The sequence below is a fragment of the Embiotoca jacksoni genome, unplaced genomic scaffold, assembly GCF_022577435.1.
Source record: "Embiotoca jacksoni isolate LCO1_2020_lvr unplaced genomic scaffold, fEmbJac1.0.p SCAF_2, whole genome shotgun sequence".
NCBI classification, from domain to species: Eukaryota; Metazoa; Chordata; class Actinopteri; family Embiotocidae; genus Embiotoca; species Embiotoca jacksoni.
Genome location: NW_027185340.1, coordinates 16790198 through 16809465, shown reverse-complemented (window position 1 = coordinate 16809465; position 19268 = coordinate 16790198). Strand labels below are relative to the sequence as shown.

The 19268-nt window shown below is 44.3% G+C and overlaps 2 protein-coding genes across 2 annotated transcripts; one reads left to right on the top strand and one right to left on the bottom strand.

The window, feature by feature from the left end:
• Positions 1–748: 748 nt before the first annotated feature.
• gjc4b (gap junction protein gamma 4b) lies at positions 749–7632 on the top strand. Its single transcript, XM_069154789.1, has 3 exons — positions 749–1024; positions 4742–5929; positions 6075–7632. The coding sequence occupies exons 2-3, from the start codon at positions 4792–4794 to the stop codon at positions 6086–6088; spliced, it is 1152 nt and encodes a 383-aa protein (XP_069010890.1). The 5' UTR covers positions 749–1024; positions 4742–4791; the 3' UTR covers positions 6089–7632.
• Positions 7633–9312: 1680 nt separating this feature from the next.
• Positions 9313–18867, bottom strand: LOC138201367 (lactase/phlorizin hydrolase). The gene is made up of 17 exons (XM_069154788.1): positions 18258–18867; positions 17723–17793; positions 16955–17032; positions 16764–16857; positions 15820–15904; positions 15055–15733; positions 14318–14966; positions 12672–14222; positions 12284–12552; positions 11899–12189; positions 11602–11800; positions 11270–11472; positions 11083–11189; positions 10746–10877; positions 10355–10578; positions 9888–10124; positions 9313–9486 (listed from the first exon to the last, which is right to left on the bottom strand). Exons 1-17 carry the CDS (start codon positions 18865–18867, stop codon positions 9314–9316), a joined length of 5652 nt encoding a protein of 1883 aa, XP_069010889.1. The 3' UTR covers position 9313.
• Positions 18868–19268: the final 401 nt, after the last annotated feature.

Here is a 19268-nt window from a genome sequence, read left to right as displayed (position 1 = left end):
GTTATTCAGTGAAGCATGTCGGTGTGTGTGTGTGTGTGTGTGTGTGTGGTGGTGGTGGTGGTGGGGGGGGGAGGGGGGGGGCTCAGGAAACACAGGTGTTGCCCACGCCAAGGAAAGTGTGACATGGAGGAAATAAGACCTTTACAGTAGCAACAACTTCCGAACATCTGCATCAGAAGGAAGGTGGGGGTGGGGTGGGGTGGGGGGAGGGGGGGTAGGAGGGCACCCACCACCACCACTATCAGCAGGCTGTATGTTGTTCTGCACATCCTGCCCCCCCCCCCCCCCCCACCTCCTCCCCACCAGAAACAGAAAGGTTAGATCAGGTTGCTGCTATCTTCACCTGATATCTGAGCATGCAGGTCACACATTTTGCAAACAGGAAGCACCAGCTAAAGAAGCAATGTTAGGTTTCTTCCGTTGGTGACAATTAAAACAGATTTTATTTTTTTTTTATTTTTTTTAAGTTCTCAGCATATTGTTTTTCACAGAAACAGAAAAAAAAAAAAATTAAAAAAAATTAAAAATTAAAAAAGGGTTCTCCTGACACAGATTTCAGTAACCGAGTCTCTTCAGCTCCCGAGTTCCAGTCTGAAGTTAAAAAAAAACCAAAAAAAACAAAAAAAACCCAAAAAACCCAAGGATTTAAGAGGGAGCGGAGATTGCATCAGGAATGCTGGCAGTCGATCGGTCTCCTCCACTCTGCGCAGACACGGGGTGGTGGGGGTGGTGGTGGGGGGGGTGCCCGGCTGAAACTGGGAGGAGAAAAAGAGAGGGGGGATTTGGGAATATTCTTTGTCCTCACCCAGCAGTGCAACGCACAACTGGAGAAGCACGCAGGCTCCTCGCAGGAACAGAAAAAAAAAATAAAAAAAACCCTGCGTGGCTCGATATTAAAGCGAGAGGGGAGAAAAAAAAAAAAACACGAAGGGAAAACGAAGCTGTCGGGGAGGAAAAAAAAAAGAAGAAGAAGAAGAAGGAGGACAACTCTGATGAGACGGAGGAGCTGAAATCACAACTGAAGGTAAAAAAAAAAAAAAATGCCACAAACAAAAGCGGCGCCGCGCGAATACGCGGCAGGATCACCTTTCAGTTCATGTATATATTTGTGTGTGTGTGTGTGTGTGCTTTTACCTTAAGTTTTTATTTTTTATTTTTTTTAATCTCTACCTTCAGCACCTGTACTAACCGGGAGTTGTTTTCCAAAAAGCCTTTAGATGTCGTTTCGGCTTTTTTTTTTTTTTTTTTTAACCCACCCGTGTTCACAAACCCAGCGTGAGGAAATGTGTCGTTTAAACGTTGAAGCCAAGTTTTTACGCGCACGGGTTTGGCAGGAGACTTCACATTACATACCCCCCCCCCCCCCCAACCCCTCAAATTAGCCTCGTCGTGTGGATTTATCGGCATTTTACGGCACGTTTGGGCGAAATGCGTTGTCGGCGGCGCCACATGTAATGTTAATTATGCTGGAATGCAGGATATGTTTGCGCATTTTTTTTTTTTTTTTTTTTTTTTTACCGGAGAATCGTGGCTGCATTTGCTGGATTTGGTAAATGGGGGACGCGTCGGGATTGTTTTTCTCCCCTCGAAGTTGCCCTCAGCCGCCTGTACGGTCTTTTTTTTATTATTTTTTATTCTGCTTATTAGTGATATTTATAGCTTAAAGTTTCTTCCCACACTTTTTTTCTCTCCCCCCCCCCCCCCTCTCCTCTCCCCTCCCCTCCTCTCCCAATATGGCGCAGCCGTAAGCCTCATCAACCATCAATTTAACGTTATTGGAGCGTGTGGCGCGTCGCCGTGACGTCGTGTCCCGTTAGCCACGAGGACGATCCCCCCCCCCCCCCCCCCTCCTCTCCCCATGCAAATTTGGAATAGTTTTAATTTGTACCTTTTTTTTTGTTTTTTTTGAATGAATTAGAGTGCGGGATACTTTTAAAAAGATGTATCCCAGTGTCCTATTACCTTCATTTTCACGTTTTAGAGGCCAAAACCAGCGCGTTGGGTTTATAATTGCTCGTGATGAAATAAAAGGGTGGATGGAATTTTAATTCTTCCCAGTTTCACCACCAGCACCGCACCTCAGTTTTTAATCACTCATTATCATCTTTATTTTTTTTTTTGGGGGGGGGGGGGGGGGGGGGGGGGTCGTTTCCCTCCTCGAGGCCTCTCGGCTTAAGGGCCTCGGGATCCAGGAGGGTTAACTATAACTATCCCCCCCCCCCCCCCCCCACCCAGATGTGAGAGCCACAAAAGCCTCTCTGTTCAGGCAGGGCTCCGGCTGCGTTTGTAACTTATTCTGCATTGGGAGCAGACTGTTTTCCGTCAAGTGCCCACGGCACGGAGGGCTGAAACGGGACGTGCGATGTCGCTTTACGAAGCGAAACGAATAAAAACAACAACAACAAAAAAAAAAAGGGTGAATCTCATCCAACGGAGGCAACGCAGAACCGGCGAATCTGCGCCGCACGAAAAGCGCGGTCGGGACCGGTGCGCGGCAGCCTGTTGCTATTTGTGCGGACGTTTGGCGGCGCGTGACGAGAGAGTACGGTTAAAAAGTGTCTTGCCGATACAGCGCAATCAAATATTGACGTCGGTCTTATGCAAAATAAAAATTCCAGTAGCGTCCGGGGTGGTCCAGTATCCACTTCCGCCCGCGAAGCGCGTGACTTTTACCTGTCGGTTGCTTTCCGGATCACGCCAAACGAGTTCAAACGTCGCCGGCTCGGCTTCGCGCCACACAAGCGCTAGGTTTTGGCGTCACGGTGACTCGCACGGGTAAAACGTTTTAACGGCCGCAGTGACGGAGCGGACTACGCAGGGCTTAGCGTTTGTGCGTCTGTGAAGTGTGTTCTTGTAATTATTTTTCACTGGCGGAAGGGGGAGACAGAAGTTCCCCCTGCCGATTTTTTTTTTTAAATCGCGGCTGTCCACCATTTTCGGCTTTTTTTTTTTTTTTTTTTTTATTATAAGTATTATAAACGTTGAAAAATCGCCGCAGTTAGCGGAAAATGCAGAAAACTTTGCATCGGCGCTGCAAGTAAGCGCGCAAACAAAACGGGTCTCCACCCCGCGCGCCGTTCTCTGAATCCGGCGCGGGAAGCACAAAAAATACAACAGCTCAAGAGTTATATTTTTCAGCTCTTAAGTTGAATCCGCTCTTGTCTGATTTTTGTTGTTGTTGTTGTTGTCGTTTTGTTGTTGAAAATTCGTTTCACTGCGTTACCGGTAAAGACCGACAGATCAGCAGGACAGTGGAGCTCGTTGTTCTTCTGAGTATGTTTCACATGCAGAACGGGAACTCCTAATCATCACAGACAGGGAGGGGAAAGAAAAGAAAAAAAAAAAAAAATCAATGATCTCATAATAGAGCCGCCACCCGGGTCAGCCGTGAATGGGAGTTTCTTTTCAAGTCTCATGAAGCCGATTATTCATCAGAGGCTTGGTGGGGCCCGAGTTTTTTGGCTGCACAATGGAAGCCGGCGTCCTTTATGCTCTATGACTTTTTATTTAACCGGGTTTGGTTTTTCCTTCAAACGTCAAAGCGTTCCCTTCACGCCCGGGAGTCGCCGCCCGGCACCCACCATTTTCACCCCCCCCCCCCCCCCCCCCCCCCGCTGGTTTCGTCGAGCGGCGCTTTCTTTAAGCACTCGGTGCATTGTAAAACGTGGGTTACCTATCACCTAAACTGATTTAAGCAGCGCAGAGAAATGTTACTCCATGCCAGAATACTGAAAGGAAAACGCCATAAGCATTGCATGCGGGAACGGGCCGGAGCAACGTCCCGGCGCCTCGGCCCCCAGTAAAGTTTTATTTCTGTCGGCGAGCCGGAATGAAAAAGTTTTGGACCTGGAATCGAGGCGCCCGTCGCACCGCGGGCCCGTCGCGGTTCCGCTTGATCCTGGTTTCCGGAGCAGCTACTCCCGACACGTGACGAAATGGAGATAAAAAAAAAAATGACACAAACGGCGCCTGCAGATAAGAACCGTGCAAACTGTTCTACAGTTAAAAAGAATTATTGCTTCCCCACTTGGTGAAAGCACGGCATTGTGGTTTTACAACGGTGGGTAATTACTCTGCGAAAGTTGTTTATGAGGTTTTTCACAGAAGGCGTGAAACCACGAGTTCTTCATTACTTCTGTAGCGGCGTCAGATTTCGGTTTATTAAACACTTAACCAACAACAACCGAATCGGGACTTTTGACACTTCGTCGGTTTGTAGCTTTAGGGGGGGGGGACAGGACATTGGCTGGAACGTTTGAATTTGGAGCTTTGTCCCTTAACACCGCAGCTGATCTTTCCTTTTATCGTTTTCGATGCGATGCGCCTCGGGGCGTCCGCAGCCCGTGCGCAACACCGCGGTTGCGGTTGCGGTTGCGTCATGGTTTTTGTGACGGCGCCATTTGAAGCGGATCCTTGCCCCGTGCACGCCCCCACCAGGGCCGGGGGGGGGGGGAGGTTGCTCGGTGAAGTAACGGCTCCACCTCGTGGCCGTCTGGTGCAATAACAAGAGTCAAGACGAGCTATTTTAAAATGTGATCGACGTACCGGACCCGGTGAATAAAATCGAGTTCGCGTATTAGTATTTTCTTATTTAGTTCTTGAGACCGAAGGCTTTCCGTCGGCCTCACCCTCGGGAGTCGCTTCCTCGGGTTGTCGGTGAACACTTTCCCGTTAAAGACTTAAAAACAAATTAAAAAAAAAAAATGTTTTTTTTTTGTCTTTGTTTTTTTTTTCTGTGCAGGTTTGAGAAGCTCCCCCCCCCCCCCCCCCCCCCCCCGTTCCACCGACACGATGAGCTGGAGCTTCCTGACGCGTCTGCTGGACGAGATTTCCAATCACTCCACCTTCGTGGGCAAAATCTGGCTCACGCTCCTCATCGTCTTTCGGATCGTGCTGACGGCGGTCGGGGGCGAGTCGATCTACTACGACGAGCAGAGTAAATTTGTGTGCAACACGCAGCAGCCCGGCTGCGAGAACGTGTGCTACGACGAATTCGCGCCGCTGTCGCACATTCGCTTCTGGGTGTTCCAGGTGATCATGATCACCACTCCCACCGTCATGTACCTCGGGTTCGCCATGCACAAGATCGCCCGCATGGACGACGACGACTACAGGCCCCGGGGCCGGAAGAAGATGCCGATAGTGAGCCGCGGCGCCAACCGGGACTACGAGGAGGCGGAGGACAACGGCGAGGAGGATCCCATGATCCTGGAGGAGATCGAGCCGGAGAAGGAAAAGGAGGTTGCGGAGAAGCCCAGCAAAAAGCACGACGGGCGCCGGCGCATCAAGCGAGACGGCCTGATGAAGGTCTACGTGTTCCAGCTGTTCTCCCGCGCCATCTTCGAAGCCTCGTTCCTGTTTGGGCAGTACGTCCTCTACGGCCTGGAGGTGGTGCCGTCGTACGTTTGCACGCGCTCGCCGTGCCCGCACACGGTGGACTGCTTCGTCTCCCGCCCGACGGAGAAGACCATCTTCCTGCTCATCATGTACGCCGTCAGCGCCCTGTGCCTGTTCTTCACCCTGCTGGAGATCCTTCACCTGGGCTACAGCGGCATCCGCGACTGCTTCTGCGCGCCGCGGCCCCGGCCCCCCGCCCCGCCCCCGGCCAGCCAGCGGTCGTCCATCTGCCGCCAGCCGTCCGCGCCGCCGGGCTACCACATCGCCCTGAAGAAGGACCCGTCGGGGAAACTGGGCTTCAGGGACAACCTGGGCGACTCGGGCCGCGAGTCGTTCGGGGACGAGGCGTCGTCGCGGGAGCTGGAGAGGCTGCGCAGGCACCTGAAGCTGGCCCAGCAGCATCTGGACCTGGCGTACCGGAACGGGGAGAGCAGCCCGTCGCGCAGCAGCAGCCCCGAGTCCAACGGCACCGCGGTGGAGCAGAACCGGCTCAACTTCGCCCAGGAGAAGCAGAGCGGTACCTGCGACAAAGGTGAGCCTCCTAACCCCGCCCGTCCCCTCGCGAACCTTGCCGTGTCTTTTTCCTTCAGCTGCGATCGAAAACAAAACGCTTCGCTGGCTGTTTGATTTAAAAATAAATAAATAAAAAAATAAAAAAAAAAAAATCTTGTCGACAGGTCTCCGCGCGTAGGTTCCCATCAGCTGATCGGTTCACGTGAGGAGCGGCGAGCGGACAAATAAGGGAAACCGAACGAGGAGCGCGAGCGTGCGGCGTTGTGAATTCGCTTGAGGTGGATGAAGTCAACCCAAGCCGTGCGGTGTTACGGCCAGGCGTGGTCGGACACCCGGTCAAAAGGAGAATGGCGGTCTCGAACCCAGCAATACTTGAGACCGCCAGCCTGTCTGAAGATCCAAAGTGCTTACAAACTGCCATCGTGCATGAAGAACGCTTAAGGTCATATACTTCTCCCTCAGGGCAGCTATTTGTTGTTTCTTTTTTTTATATATATATATTTTTTTTTATTATTATTATGAGACTTAGAGCTATTAGTCATTTTTTTTTTTTTTTTTAAATATACATTTTGTCCTTTTGTTGGAAGTTCAGTGATTGCATCTCATGTTCGCCTCAGACTTAAACTGGAATTCCTTTTTTTGTGTGCATTTTGTTAAGGTAAGGGCCCAGCCAGTTAAGCAAAGGAAAAAAAAAAAAAAAAAAGAACGTTTAAACTGTATGAATTTTATATTTTGTGAGGAAGCGAGTGAGCGAGCGCTTGTGGATGCAAACAAAAAGGTTAATGGACAAGGCACCACTCAAAAGAAAGGTACTGGAGTTGTTGTCATGCTGATGAAGACTTTTTAAGGCGTTAAATTTCACGTTTTTTTTTTTTTTTTTTTTTTTTTTTTCCTTTAATCGTTTTGACAATGTTGGCACCGCACCAGTCAACATTCCCAAGTCGGGTGCCTGGATGGTAACTGGAACACACTTGGGGTGCCTTTGTCCAAAGGAATAAACAAACCTGGGTAATGCTTGAAACACACGTCAACTCTTGATATCGTCTTGTATTGTATTCAACATTTGATACTGTTCTTTATTTTTGTATTAGTTTTAAGTATTGTGGATTTGATTTAAAAAAAAAGAAGAAGAAAAAAAAAGGCTTTTGTCACTGTGGCAAACACTTTTATTATTTGAAAAAGAATGACATTCACTACTGTCTTGGCTCTCTGAAGCCAGATTCTACGGAGGACTGGTGTGTTCTGGAAAAATGGTACAATTTGAGTTCGAGTGCAACAGTTTTTCTGTCAATAATTACAATTCTTCTGATAATAATCTGTTGCTTGTATTATTAGGTACACATCATGTTTGACTGTCAAATGTTTACTTCTCTCCCCCCCCCCCCAATGCAAACATGAATTTAATTGTATCTGTTGGTTAAATAAGGGACAATGCTGTGTCATGTTTGATATCTGAAAGTGCTGATTTTTGGACGAGTGTTATCACTTCTCCGCAATCTACATGTAAACAAGTGTAATCATTTCAATGTGAATTCGATGCCTTGAATGCGCTCTAAGAAGATGCCATCTTTTGTACTCGGCATCGTACCCACAGTGCCATTAGTGCCAACTCAAAATATTGTCATCTCAAGTTATTTTTGACCAATGCTTTTTGTACTTTTTGTACTTTTTGTATTGATAGTACTTTGTGGTTAGTTTTTGAAATACATTTTTTACAACAAATACCAATTTCCTAGTGATCCGTGTTTTATTACCGGCTTTGCAATTGTTAAGGTCTGATTGATCCCGAATAAGGTGGTTTGTTTTGTTTTTTTCCTCATTAGTCATCCGACTCCACCTAATAAGAGAATACTTACTTTAGATTTCTTCTTGTTTTTGGAGAAAGTTAAACTGAAAATCTATATTCTGGACCGGAAACAAACTGCATCATTTTACAAACCCTTCAGATGGGTTGTTGCCGTGTCGCTCGACATCTCATCCTCGTATACCAGTTTAGCTGAACCGGTTTCAAAATATGGCTGTTGCCGCTGCACGCTGTTCAGGAAGAGCTCAGAAATAGCAGTGAAACCACAAGCCGTGAATTTGTACCGAGGGTTATTGCAAGCATTTATAAATGTATACAGTATATCCACAAATATAAAATGTCAGATATTCTAACTATTCCCATGAATGATTTATGTTTTAACATCTGTTGCTTAGAGCCTCAGGTGACTAAAACACAACGGTAATGTAGACGCCATAGCTGAGAAACTCGGTCAGCAGCCTAAACAATTGCATTAAATTCACCTTCAAGCCAGAACCTTCTTCACGGCTTCAAACATGGCACCTTTGAATGCGATTACACATTGTTGTTAGACGCTATAATAGTTTTTTTTCTTCATAGAATAATTTATGGTGAAAGGTTTACAGCAAGAAAGTCCGAATCTCCTTCCAGGTGTGACGAAGGTTCAGTCAAATCCTACAGCGACCTCTAGTGGCTTTAGGAGATTCCTACAGACCCTTTTCACAACAGTAATAATGCCCAACCACCGCTCAAGTTTAAACAGGAGCTTCTGGAGACAGAGCCGCAAGGTTCGAGAGGCCACGTAATTTAATTTTAAACGACTCGGATTTCAACCCGTCTTTACGTTGTAAGATCAAATTCATTCAGAAACTGGTAGTCATTAACACAAAATGGCACAAAAGACGATGGACTTTTGCAAGTCACAAACCACTTCGCCACGTGTGACGCAACATCTGCCGTTTCATTATATAAAGCAGATGATGCCCATTAAATGCTTGAGGATAAAGTGTCTTGATAATGCTCGTCATTGTCCAAAGGAACATGACAGCGGTCATGAACTCTGAATACTTTGTGCTGCAGTGTGTGCGATGGCGTGAAAAGATGCTGACATTTGATAGCAAGTTATGAAATATTTTTTTCTGAAATAGACCCGGAAACATATTTTCACACGGTAATGTTTTATATAATGTCAAATGGGGTAGACGTGTGGTTGGAAAAGTTTTGTTATAGGGCAAGATTAAAGTGAAAGGTTGCTGATGTAACTAGAAAATAGTCAACACTTTTACATGACAACGACTTGTCTTTTATTTTCCAGAATACAGGAAGAGCTACCGCTATTAAAAGATTTGACGGAATTTACAAAAGTATTTCAAGAATGTATGAATAGTCAATCAAATAAAAAAACATCACATGGTGGATTTGTCAACCCTAAATTGAGCCTTGAGAACAGCAATACAATTTTTTTTAATTTTTAAAAAAAATGTTGAACGAGTCTGTTCAAGGGTTTGAAGTTGGATTTTTTTTTTTTTTTTTAGCCCGCAATTAAATTATGTTTACGTTGGAAGTCTTCCAGCTTGCTTGGAATGAGAATTTCTTCATGTTTGTAAATTCAACAGGCATCTATTTCTTTGACAATTTTGTTCTCTTTAAGAAGAAAACGGATAAACAAATAGCTCCCAGTGCTACAACAATCAGTAGAGCAAATGTGGTGACGAGTCCTGTCTCGGCTTCAGTGGTGGACAGCTTCATTCCCAGGAACCTCACAGGGTTGTCAGTGATTGGCGCAGGAGTTACTGTTGAAAAGAGCACAAAAATAGTCATATTATTTTCAAACCGTTTGATGACAAAAATTATAAATATATATATATTTTTTTTTACATCACATAATTACAAATTTTGGGAAAAATGTGCTCATTCGCCTCTCCTGGTTTAGCATGAAGGCTGGAATCAGCTAACCTGGCCCTGAACATCCACCTGTAAGTACCTTCATAGCTCACCGGTTTACACTCTGTCCCTCACTATGCCTTGTTTGATTACCAAAAAGAATATTACCTGTTAATTAATGATCCTTACAAAAGCGCTTTTGAAATACTTACAGTATATATATATTTTTTAAATTTTTTAAACTTTGAATCTACAATTTAGCACTTCATCAGTCAGAAAAAGGTATCTGAGCAATTCTGTGTCAATTCACCTTCAGTCACAGGGTCCAAGCAGTCATTGGGTCCTAAAGCAGGGTCGGGGAATCCGTTGCAGGTTATGATGGTGGAGTAGCTAGAAACCGAGGCCTTGGCCACTCGAGGAAGCTTAGGGTCCGAATGATTGACGTAGAAAAGGCCGAATCTCTCTGAGAAACCGGTGGCCCACTCGAGGTTGTCCATCAGAGACCAAGCTGTGTAACCGCGGACATCCACATTATCTAGCGAGTAAGCTAGGGGGAGAAAAGAAAATTGATAAAAATTGCAAATTCACACAATAAATTCTTGTTCTATATTCTTAAAATCCACTTTCTTGGTTTAGAATTTTTTTTTTTTTTTTTTTTTTTTTTTTAAATCGCAAACTATTTTACATCTTCCTTCACATAAGAAATTGTTAAAGCGTTTCTATAACTTCGTCTCTCCCCGCCTGTCCTCATTGTGTTCCACGAAAGTGCTTTAATACCTTTCAACAGCTGGTTGATGTATTTTTCATAGTAGTAGCTCCTGTGAACATCATTTAGGTCAATAGACCCGCGCTCTGAGATGCCATTCTCTGTGATGATAATCGGAGGATTTCCGTACTCCTCCTTTATAAAGTTCAGTATTTTACGGAATCCAAATGGCGAAACCTTCAGCCAGGAAGAACCTGAATCCAGCCAGGTCCGATCTGCAATTGTCCCTGCTCCCCTGTGAAGGTCACATTAGTTCGATTTTGAAGCTCAAATAAAGGTCAAAATGTTTTCAGTTGTTTAAAATACAATTATGAGGGTGATGTTGCTCAATAAAAACAGGCTATTTCATTTGCTCTTAAAGTAAATCAAGAGAATATTTCTTTTTCTGATGTTAGTACTTACCTGTCTGCATCATAGTGCTGAAGGTTTCCGTAGCCAACGGGGAATGCCAGGACAGTGGTGTAATGGTTGAACCCAAAATAATCATAGGTGCCCTTAATTCTCTTGATCTGCTCTGGAGTAAATTCAGGCAGCCTGGAAAAATTCAAGTGATATCGATTTTAACTTAGGAAATGTGAAATACAGCAAAGGTTATACCTTGCGTGTCAGTTAAAAATCAACCCTTGCAGTTGGTTTAAAAAAAAAACCCACAACAACTATAAACTAGAGACTTATAAAATCAGAGGTAACTAATGTTATTTCTCTTTCAGGTGTAAATATTGTTTTTTTTTTATAATACCGAGATTTTGTCAGTCCAGCAGCAAGGCTTCGCTCTTTAATGATCGTCTTCATCATGTCGCTGTAGTCGCCATTAAATACGGGGTGGGCAAACCAGCCAATGTAGAACTGCACAAAGATAAACACAACTGGTATTGGAAACTACTGCCGTAAAGGTTGATGGTAAAATCTAGAAGGATTTGGTGTACCTGCACCACACGTCTTGCAGCATCAATGTCCTCCTGCTTGTAGGGATTTCTGGGTTCTGACCAGTCGGAGTTGATGGTGATGGAGATAATTCCTTTCTGCTCGGCCCGGTACTTGTCATTATAGAGGTGCCAGGCTTCGGCATGAGCTTTTAGCAGGTTGTGACCCACAATGTAGGGCAGAGTGCCTGGTCGGAAACTGATCCCTGGACACACAGATGGAGTCATTTTTGGTCTACATGCTATATGGGTGAAGACTTGGTCAAGAACTGGTTTGCAAAAAAACTGTTTGGGTGATGTAGAGTTTCAGATGCAAAGTCTTTTATAAAGCATACCTGGGGCAGCTGCTCCATAGCCGTGGCCTATGTTGGCTATATTGTACGGCTCATTAATGGTGATCCAAAATTTGACTTTGTGGCCAAGACGGCTAAAGATCAGGTCAGCATAATCCCTGAATTTGACAACAATTGTCTCGTCCTCCCAGCCACCAGCATCCTGCAGGGCTTGTGGAAGGTCCCAGTGGTACAGAGTGATCTGACAACAAAGGAGAAACAGCTAAAGTTGACTGAATTCATAACATTTCCATTACAAATACTGGTTTTCTGAGATGCTAGAAAAAGAATCCCTCGTACATGAGGCTGGATGTTTGCAGCAAGCAGTGCGTCCACCAGTCTGTGGTAATAGTTGAGTCCAGCTTCATTAACGTGTTTGGTGGTGCCGTCGGGAAGCACCCTCGGCCAGGATATGGAGAAACGATAATGAGTCACCTTGAGTTGCTTCAAAATCGCAACGTCCTCATCGACTTTATTGTAACTGTCGCAGGCTATGTCCCCATCGTCGTCATTGAACACTCGGAGAGGAGTGTGAGCGAACTTGTCCCAGATGCTGAGACCTTTTCCATCTGCCCTCCATCCCCCTTCAATCTGGAAACAATAAAAGGTTAAACAATTATTTCAACAGATGAAAACCACAGTAAGCGAGTGCAATTCCCTGACCCCAGGCTAGCTAAAGCGTTACCTGGTATGAAGCCGTTGCGGTGCTCCAAATGAAATCTTTTCGGAAATGCCCATAAAGCATCTTCTCATCATCTGGTGTGGGGAAACCGTTGTCCTTTATGACTTGGTGGTAGAAATGAGCCGAGTACTTGGGTGTTCTCGGCCGGTTTGGGTTGGTGAAGTCGACATGGTGCAGCCCAAATCCAACTTTGTAGCCATTAAGCCACTCAAAAGAATCCATAAGTGATGTCGCTATGTATCCTCTCACCTTCACGCTGTCTACTTCATAGGCTGTTATTGAAATGAAAACAGACAGACATAGACACACACACACAAATGAGTGATCAAGACACTTTGTTGTTGCGATAATTATCAAATGGATCTTGCAAAATGTGTTTATATCAGTGCACCTTTGAGAGCCTCGTCAATATAGGACTTGTAATAAAATACCCTGGCAGAGTCATCCCAAGTTGTCTTGGATTCTGTAGCTACTCCATTCTCAGTAATGTAGATCTCTGGATCTCCATACTCTTCCTTGATCCAGTTAAGGAGTCTTCTCAAGCCCCATGCTACAGCTCTTTGTTTACTGATGGCCGTAGTTGGTGAATCAACGTCCTCTGCTTCTGACAAGTCCCCGTCATATTCATAAGACTGAGGGCTAAGCCGAGCTGTAGCGTGGCTTACTATCTTTGTAGTGTAATGATTCACACAGAACATGTCAGCAGTTCCCTTGATGAGGTTCTTTTCTTCTTCAGTGAAGGAAGGTAGTCTTGACTCTGAAAGACCTTGGAGTTCACTTTTGTTTCCAACTTGCCACTTCATTGCATCAGGATAGTCACCGTTCTTGAAAATGGGGTGTGCAAACCAACCCAGTTGGAACTGCAGCGCGCGGTCAGCGGCCACCACTTCACGGGGAGCGTTGACGTCTTTGGGTTCGACCCAATCAGCATTGAGGGCTATGGATACTAGACCACCTTGGGATTTGCGATACTTGTCGTCATATGTATGGTAGGCCATGGCGTGAGCTTTTATCAGGTTGTGTGCAACTCGGTATGGTGCAGTTCCTGGATTCTTAACATTCGGTGGGATCTGGCCAAGTCCATATCCTGACCATGCGATTGTGTGAGGCTGGTTGAAGGTCATCCAGAATTTCACTCTGTCGCCAAAGGTGTCAAAGCAGAAGTCACAAAAGTCATTGAAAATATTAATCATGTCTACGATCTCCCACCCACCGAGGTTTTGCAGTGCTTCAGGGAGGTCCCAATGATAAAGTGTCACCATTGGAGTGATATCATTGGCCAAGAGGCCATCAATGAATCTGTTGTAGTAGTCAACACCTTTCTGGTTCAGGGAGGTACGCCTACCATCAGGAAAGATCCGGGACCAGGACAAAGAGAATCTGAATGATTTCACCCTCAGAGCTCGCAGCATGTAGAGGTCTTCATCAAGTCTGTGGTAACTGTCACAGGCTACATCTCCATTAGCATTGGCAGGAATATTACCAGGTTTCTGAGTGAAGTTATCCCAAACACTGGGCCCTTTCCCATCAGCATTCCAGCCCCCTTCAGTCTGGTAAGCCGAAGATGAAACTCCCCAGCCGAAGCCTTGTGGGAAGGTGCCATAGTGGTACATTTTTCTCTGGAAGTTTGACTGGTGTGAGAATTTCTCCCAGATGACCTTTGATTTAGATGGAACCTCTGAGGGTGATAATGTAGTTGAATGGCGACTATGTTGCATTTCAACCCCTTTAAAAATGTCACCTTTGTGTGAACCAAAACCATTCTGCTTGATAATCTGGGAATAGAAATATGCAGACTGCTTTGGGGTTCTTGGCCTGTCTGCATCTTCGAAGTTGACATAGTGAAGACCAAATCTTTGGTTGTAGCCTTGTTTTCCCTCAAACCCATCCATGAGTGACTGCACTGTGAATCGCTGCACATCCACTCCATCTAAGAAAATTGCTACAAAATAAACAAAGAAAACAGCACATCAAAGTTGGAATTATTTCCGGTCTGTTTAAAAAGTGGTTTCTAATTAGAGAGATTCCAAACTCTACCTTTCAGGGCTTCATTGATGTAACTCCTCATGTACTCCACTCTGCTGGTGTCACTGAAGCTGTCGCCACTGTAATTTGTTGGCATCCCATTCCCAGTTATGTAGATAGGTACTTTGGCCGCATTCAAGTATTCTTTGGAAATGTAGTTCAGAAGCCTTCTAAGTCCCCAAGGTGTCGAATAGATCCAGTCAGAGGCTGTAGAGGGCCATGAGGGGTCCACACCTGCCTGGAAGTCACCTACCCCCTGAGGACCAGGGGTGCAGCCACCATCTCTGTGGTTTACCAACCGGGAAGTGTAATGGTTTAATCCCAAAAAGTCAGCAGTTCCATGTATCCTCTGGTGCTCTTTCGGTGTGAAAACTGGGAGTATTGCTGGCTCAGAGTCGGGACACTCCTTACTTTTCTTTTCAATCTGAGTTTTGAGTGTTGCAGGATAATCTCCATCAACAAATATGGGATGTGCAAACCAGCCCAGCATAAACTGCATGTAGCGATCTGCAGCTGCTATGTGTTCAGGTCTGGAGGGGTCCATGGGCTCAACCCAGTCAGAGTTCAGTGCAATGCCCACTTTCCCTCCTTGGGTCTTCCTGTACTTGTCGTTGTAGACATGCCAAGCCTCAGCATGGGATTTGATCATATTGTGAGTGACCTGAAAAGGCAAAAACAAATACGGTAAATGTACCAGAGCAACAGTGAAACAGTGTATGAGTTTGTGATAGTAAAAGCATTCCTGTCACCTGATAAGAAGAAACCACATAGTCCTTTACTCCAGGGGGATGCTCACCAGTACCATACCCAGCATGGCTCACCACCCAGGGGCTACTGAATGTGTTCCAGGTCTTGACTCTGTCCCCAAACCTGGAGAAACAGAAGTCTGCATAGTCCTTGAAGGCTTCAATAATGGAAGCGTTGGTCCATCCACCGTAATCCTGGAGTGCCTGGGGCAGATCCCAGTGGTAGAGAGTGGCAACCGGTTGTATGCCAGATTCAATGAGAGCATTGATCAGCTCGTCATAGTAGAGAACCCCTTTCTCTGATTGGCTGCCTCGGTGGCCAGAAGGGAAAATACGGGCCCAGGAGATGGAAAACTGGTAGGTGTTTACATGAAGACCTCGCAGCAGGTAGACATCATAGTCCACCTTGTGGTAACTGTCACAAGCCAAGTCAGCTGTCTGATTTGCAAAGGCTAGATCATCATGACCAAAACGGTCCCAAATGGTCTCTCCCTTCCCACCCTCTGACCAGCCTCCTTCAACCTTGAAGGACTCACTGGAGGTGGCCCATTGGAAGCCATCAGGGAAGGATTCATTCAGGAAAAGATCTCGTTCTCTGGTGGTCTCGGCCGCAAACTTTTCCCAAACATTCTGAAAACTGTTTCTGGACCCTTTCATCCCGGTGTACTCTGCAATCATTGGACTTTTGGAAAAGAGAAGGACATGAAAAAACATAGGTAAACATGAAAAACATTGGCAATAAACATGAATTAGTGACTCATCTCTCACCTGACTAGAGCTTTTTGCATGTCCTGGATGCCTAACATGTCCATCATGTCACATCCCACAATATTCAGATCATTTTCCTGCAGGACTGTGATTAGTTGAAGACAAAGTTACAGACAGTTAAATGACTGACATAAATTAGATGACGCATATTGTTTTTTATTATTTAAAATGTTGTAAATGATTTAGCTGATGTGTTTACTAAAACTTTTCTGGTTGTATTAAAAAAAAAAAAAAAAATCTAATTAAATCAGTCAAGTTATGAAACTTGCCTAACACAGCGGTGATGACCGTTTTCGTTATAAAATATATATTGACAGCTGGACAGATTATAAAAAGCAAGTCCTGCGGCTGTGATCCAGCATTCACGTGGTTTTCCATGTAAAACTTTATTGGTCCTTACTAAGCAGAATTTACACTAGTCACTGCCATATGATAACACTCCCAAGAATCACAATTTTTATGATTATTGTACTGTAAAAGTTTATGATATTGCACTTTAAAACTGAATTTACACTCTTGATGCCATTCCTAATCTGTTTGTTCATTAAAACACAGAAGATTGGTTCAGATGGTGTTGGTCATCGTTTTAACATTGCCTTGAAAATTCATAAAGAAATTTGCAGTTTGAGATTGAGTTCACAGCATGTTAATGGCACATAGTATTTAGTGGTATTATAACCACAGGGGCTTTTATTGATTCAAAATGAATCGTAATTATTAAAGGGCAGACTTGCTCTGCTGTTTCAGAGAGAAAGAAGCAGACTTTTTATATAAATCTATACTAATCTGGTAAGAACGATCGCTGGAGATAATACAGTAAACTTCAAAATACATGAAAGAGAAACAAATATTCAGTTCTCCATGTTGTTAGTATTCATTGCTAAAATTAGATGTGGAAAATTTGTAAATAACTGAGTAATATTGAGTGATCTTAAATAACATACCACGTAGGAAATCTCCAAGAAGCTGGTATTGACTGTGGGGACAATCACTGACGGTCATCTTGTATATCAGGACAGGGAAGTTTCCAGTCAACATCTAGGAGATAACATAACAAACATGTAGCTGCAGTTTGATAGCAAAGTGAAATATGAAATGCAAAATTAAAAGCAAACCCTTTTAATATATAATGTACCTGTAGGCTCCTTAACTCCTCTGCAAAGTTTGATGAGAAGGCACAGTTATATTCAATGTGCACCGACAAGAAATCCATCTATTGAATAAAGGACATACAGCACAGCACACGTGATCACACCCATGTCTCTTAATGAAAAAATGAACTACATGTGCAATGAAAGACATTGGGAGTTAGTATTGTGACGCATATGTGCACAAATACATACAGTCTAGTGAGAAAATAAGTACATCCCATGCGAATTGCATGTATTTTTAATTCTTTACGTTTTTAAAGACTTGTTTGCCGGACTTATAGCGAGAGCATCATACCAACAAGTTGTTTTTCCTCTGCAAGAACAAATGAATAATTTATACATTTTAAATCAGGTGTTCTATTTAAAAAAAAAAAAAAAAAAAAAAAAATCCATTTCACCCTGCATTGATCCAAAGCACTCTGGCAGTTCATCACAAAAGGTCTTAAAAATGAAGGGTTGTTTTGTTCTATTCAGACCCACGGCCATAACCCTTTATGTGGGTAGAAAGCAATTTTAATACGGGGGTCTACGAAAGAAATATATTTTCTGCCAATGTTCTCCAGCAACAAACTTTGCTTCTGTTAATAGAGATATAGTTTAAGACACAGAGCATCTTCAAAAGTGTGACAAAATGACATTGTTGAAAATGAGTTACCATGTCTTTATATTGATTTGTTACTTTCAGGTGGATTTTCATTTTAGGTTTAATAGCAACAGCTAAATGAAATATAAATTAAGGAAGATGCACTTACTGTTGCTGAAGCTTTAATCTGTGAAAGAGAAGTTGCATCTTTGGTTCTCAACCCCATTGACAGACGTCTCCCTGTGAATAGAGAAGCAATGAATATTTTTTTTAACATAATGTAATATCAGTAACGTGCGCTGTTCCTACTATGTCAAGCAAAAAAATTTAATAAAAAAAAAAAAAAGCCCATTGGGCACTGCTGTACAAGGTCATGCACGCAAGATTGTTTTATTGATCTCACGTATTGATTATTGAGATAGGCACGATAATCTACACATCTAATCTGAACAATAAATAACGCGGTGAAGGGTTTCGGTATCAGCTAGTCATAAAGTACATCTTTTTTGCAGGTGATTTCTTAAGACACAACAAAGCAAGTTGTTAACTAAATTCATTATCAAATGATATTTTCAGTGACTGAGAAAGATGACAAAACATCCAGTTCAATTGAACAAATAAACAGACGTAAGAAATTACCACATTTCCGTAAATATGAATAAGGTCAGTCATGACTTCATGCCTGTGCTCCTGGTTTAACTCACCGTTGTCAGGGAAGTGTTGATGGTAGAGCTGGTAAATATTCTTGTTGAGCCGGAGGATACCGGGAGCCCCTGCGGGCTGCCCGTCAAGCCAGACATCCTCCAAGTCACTCAGCGTCACCCATGAGTGCGTCAGTGCTGCAAACTCCCGGAAAGCAAAGTCTGCGTACTGCTGAAACATCTGTACCAGCTCCAGGCTCTCCCAGCCTCCGTACTTTGATCTCAGGGCGTCTGGTATAGTAGAATCATGAAGGATGACCAGAGGCTTGAGGTTCACCTCCAGCAGCTGTGTCAGCAGAGTCTGGTAACATCTAACCGCAGCCCGTCTGGGCTGGCTGGGGACGCCTGTAGGAAGGAGCTGAGCCCATGACAGCGGCACTTTGAAGTGGGTCACCCCTCTGCTCCGGAGGTCCTCAAAGTACCGTTCAGTACCGGGAGGTACGGGCTGACTGCAATCAAAGGCATCATTCACCCCCCTGCCTGAGCCTCTGACCCCCTGCTTTGTCAGAGGGCCGGCAAGAAGCATGAAGTCCTGCTGTCCATTCGCGCCGCTGCTCCGACAACCATACAGACACAAAATGCACAGACACACAACCCGCAGCAGCCTCTTCATCGTGGCTTGAAAAGAATGGACTGATGATACCCAGAGAAAGGCAAGCTCTTTTAAAGCAATAGTGTTTTCTTCCTATTGCATTATTACACAATTAAGATGGATATCGCATCCAATTATTGCAAGTTATGGCATTTTATTGCATCTGTGATATGGTCAGAAAGACTCTGGACTCATACAAGTGATAGTTGCATGTGTAAAGCCCTCAATAACACAACAATTATTATTCTACACCAACACTGCTCTGAATATTGTGTAACTTATGTAATTTGTTGTGCAGTTATATGATGCAAAAAGGCCTGCACCTCAACACCATTCGTGTATAATTACACGTTGGCGATCCTTATCCAAGTCTTAAGACAACAAAAAATACTGAACACATATATTACTGTCAATAACCAGCT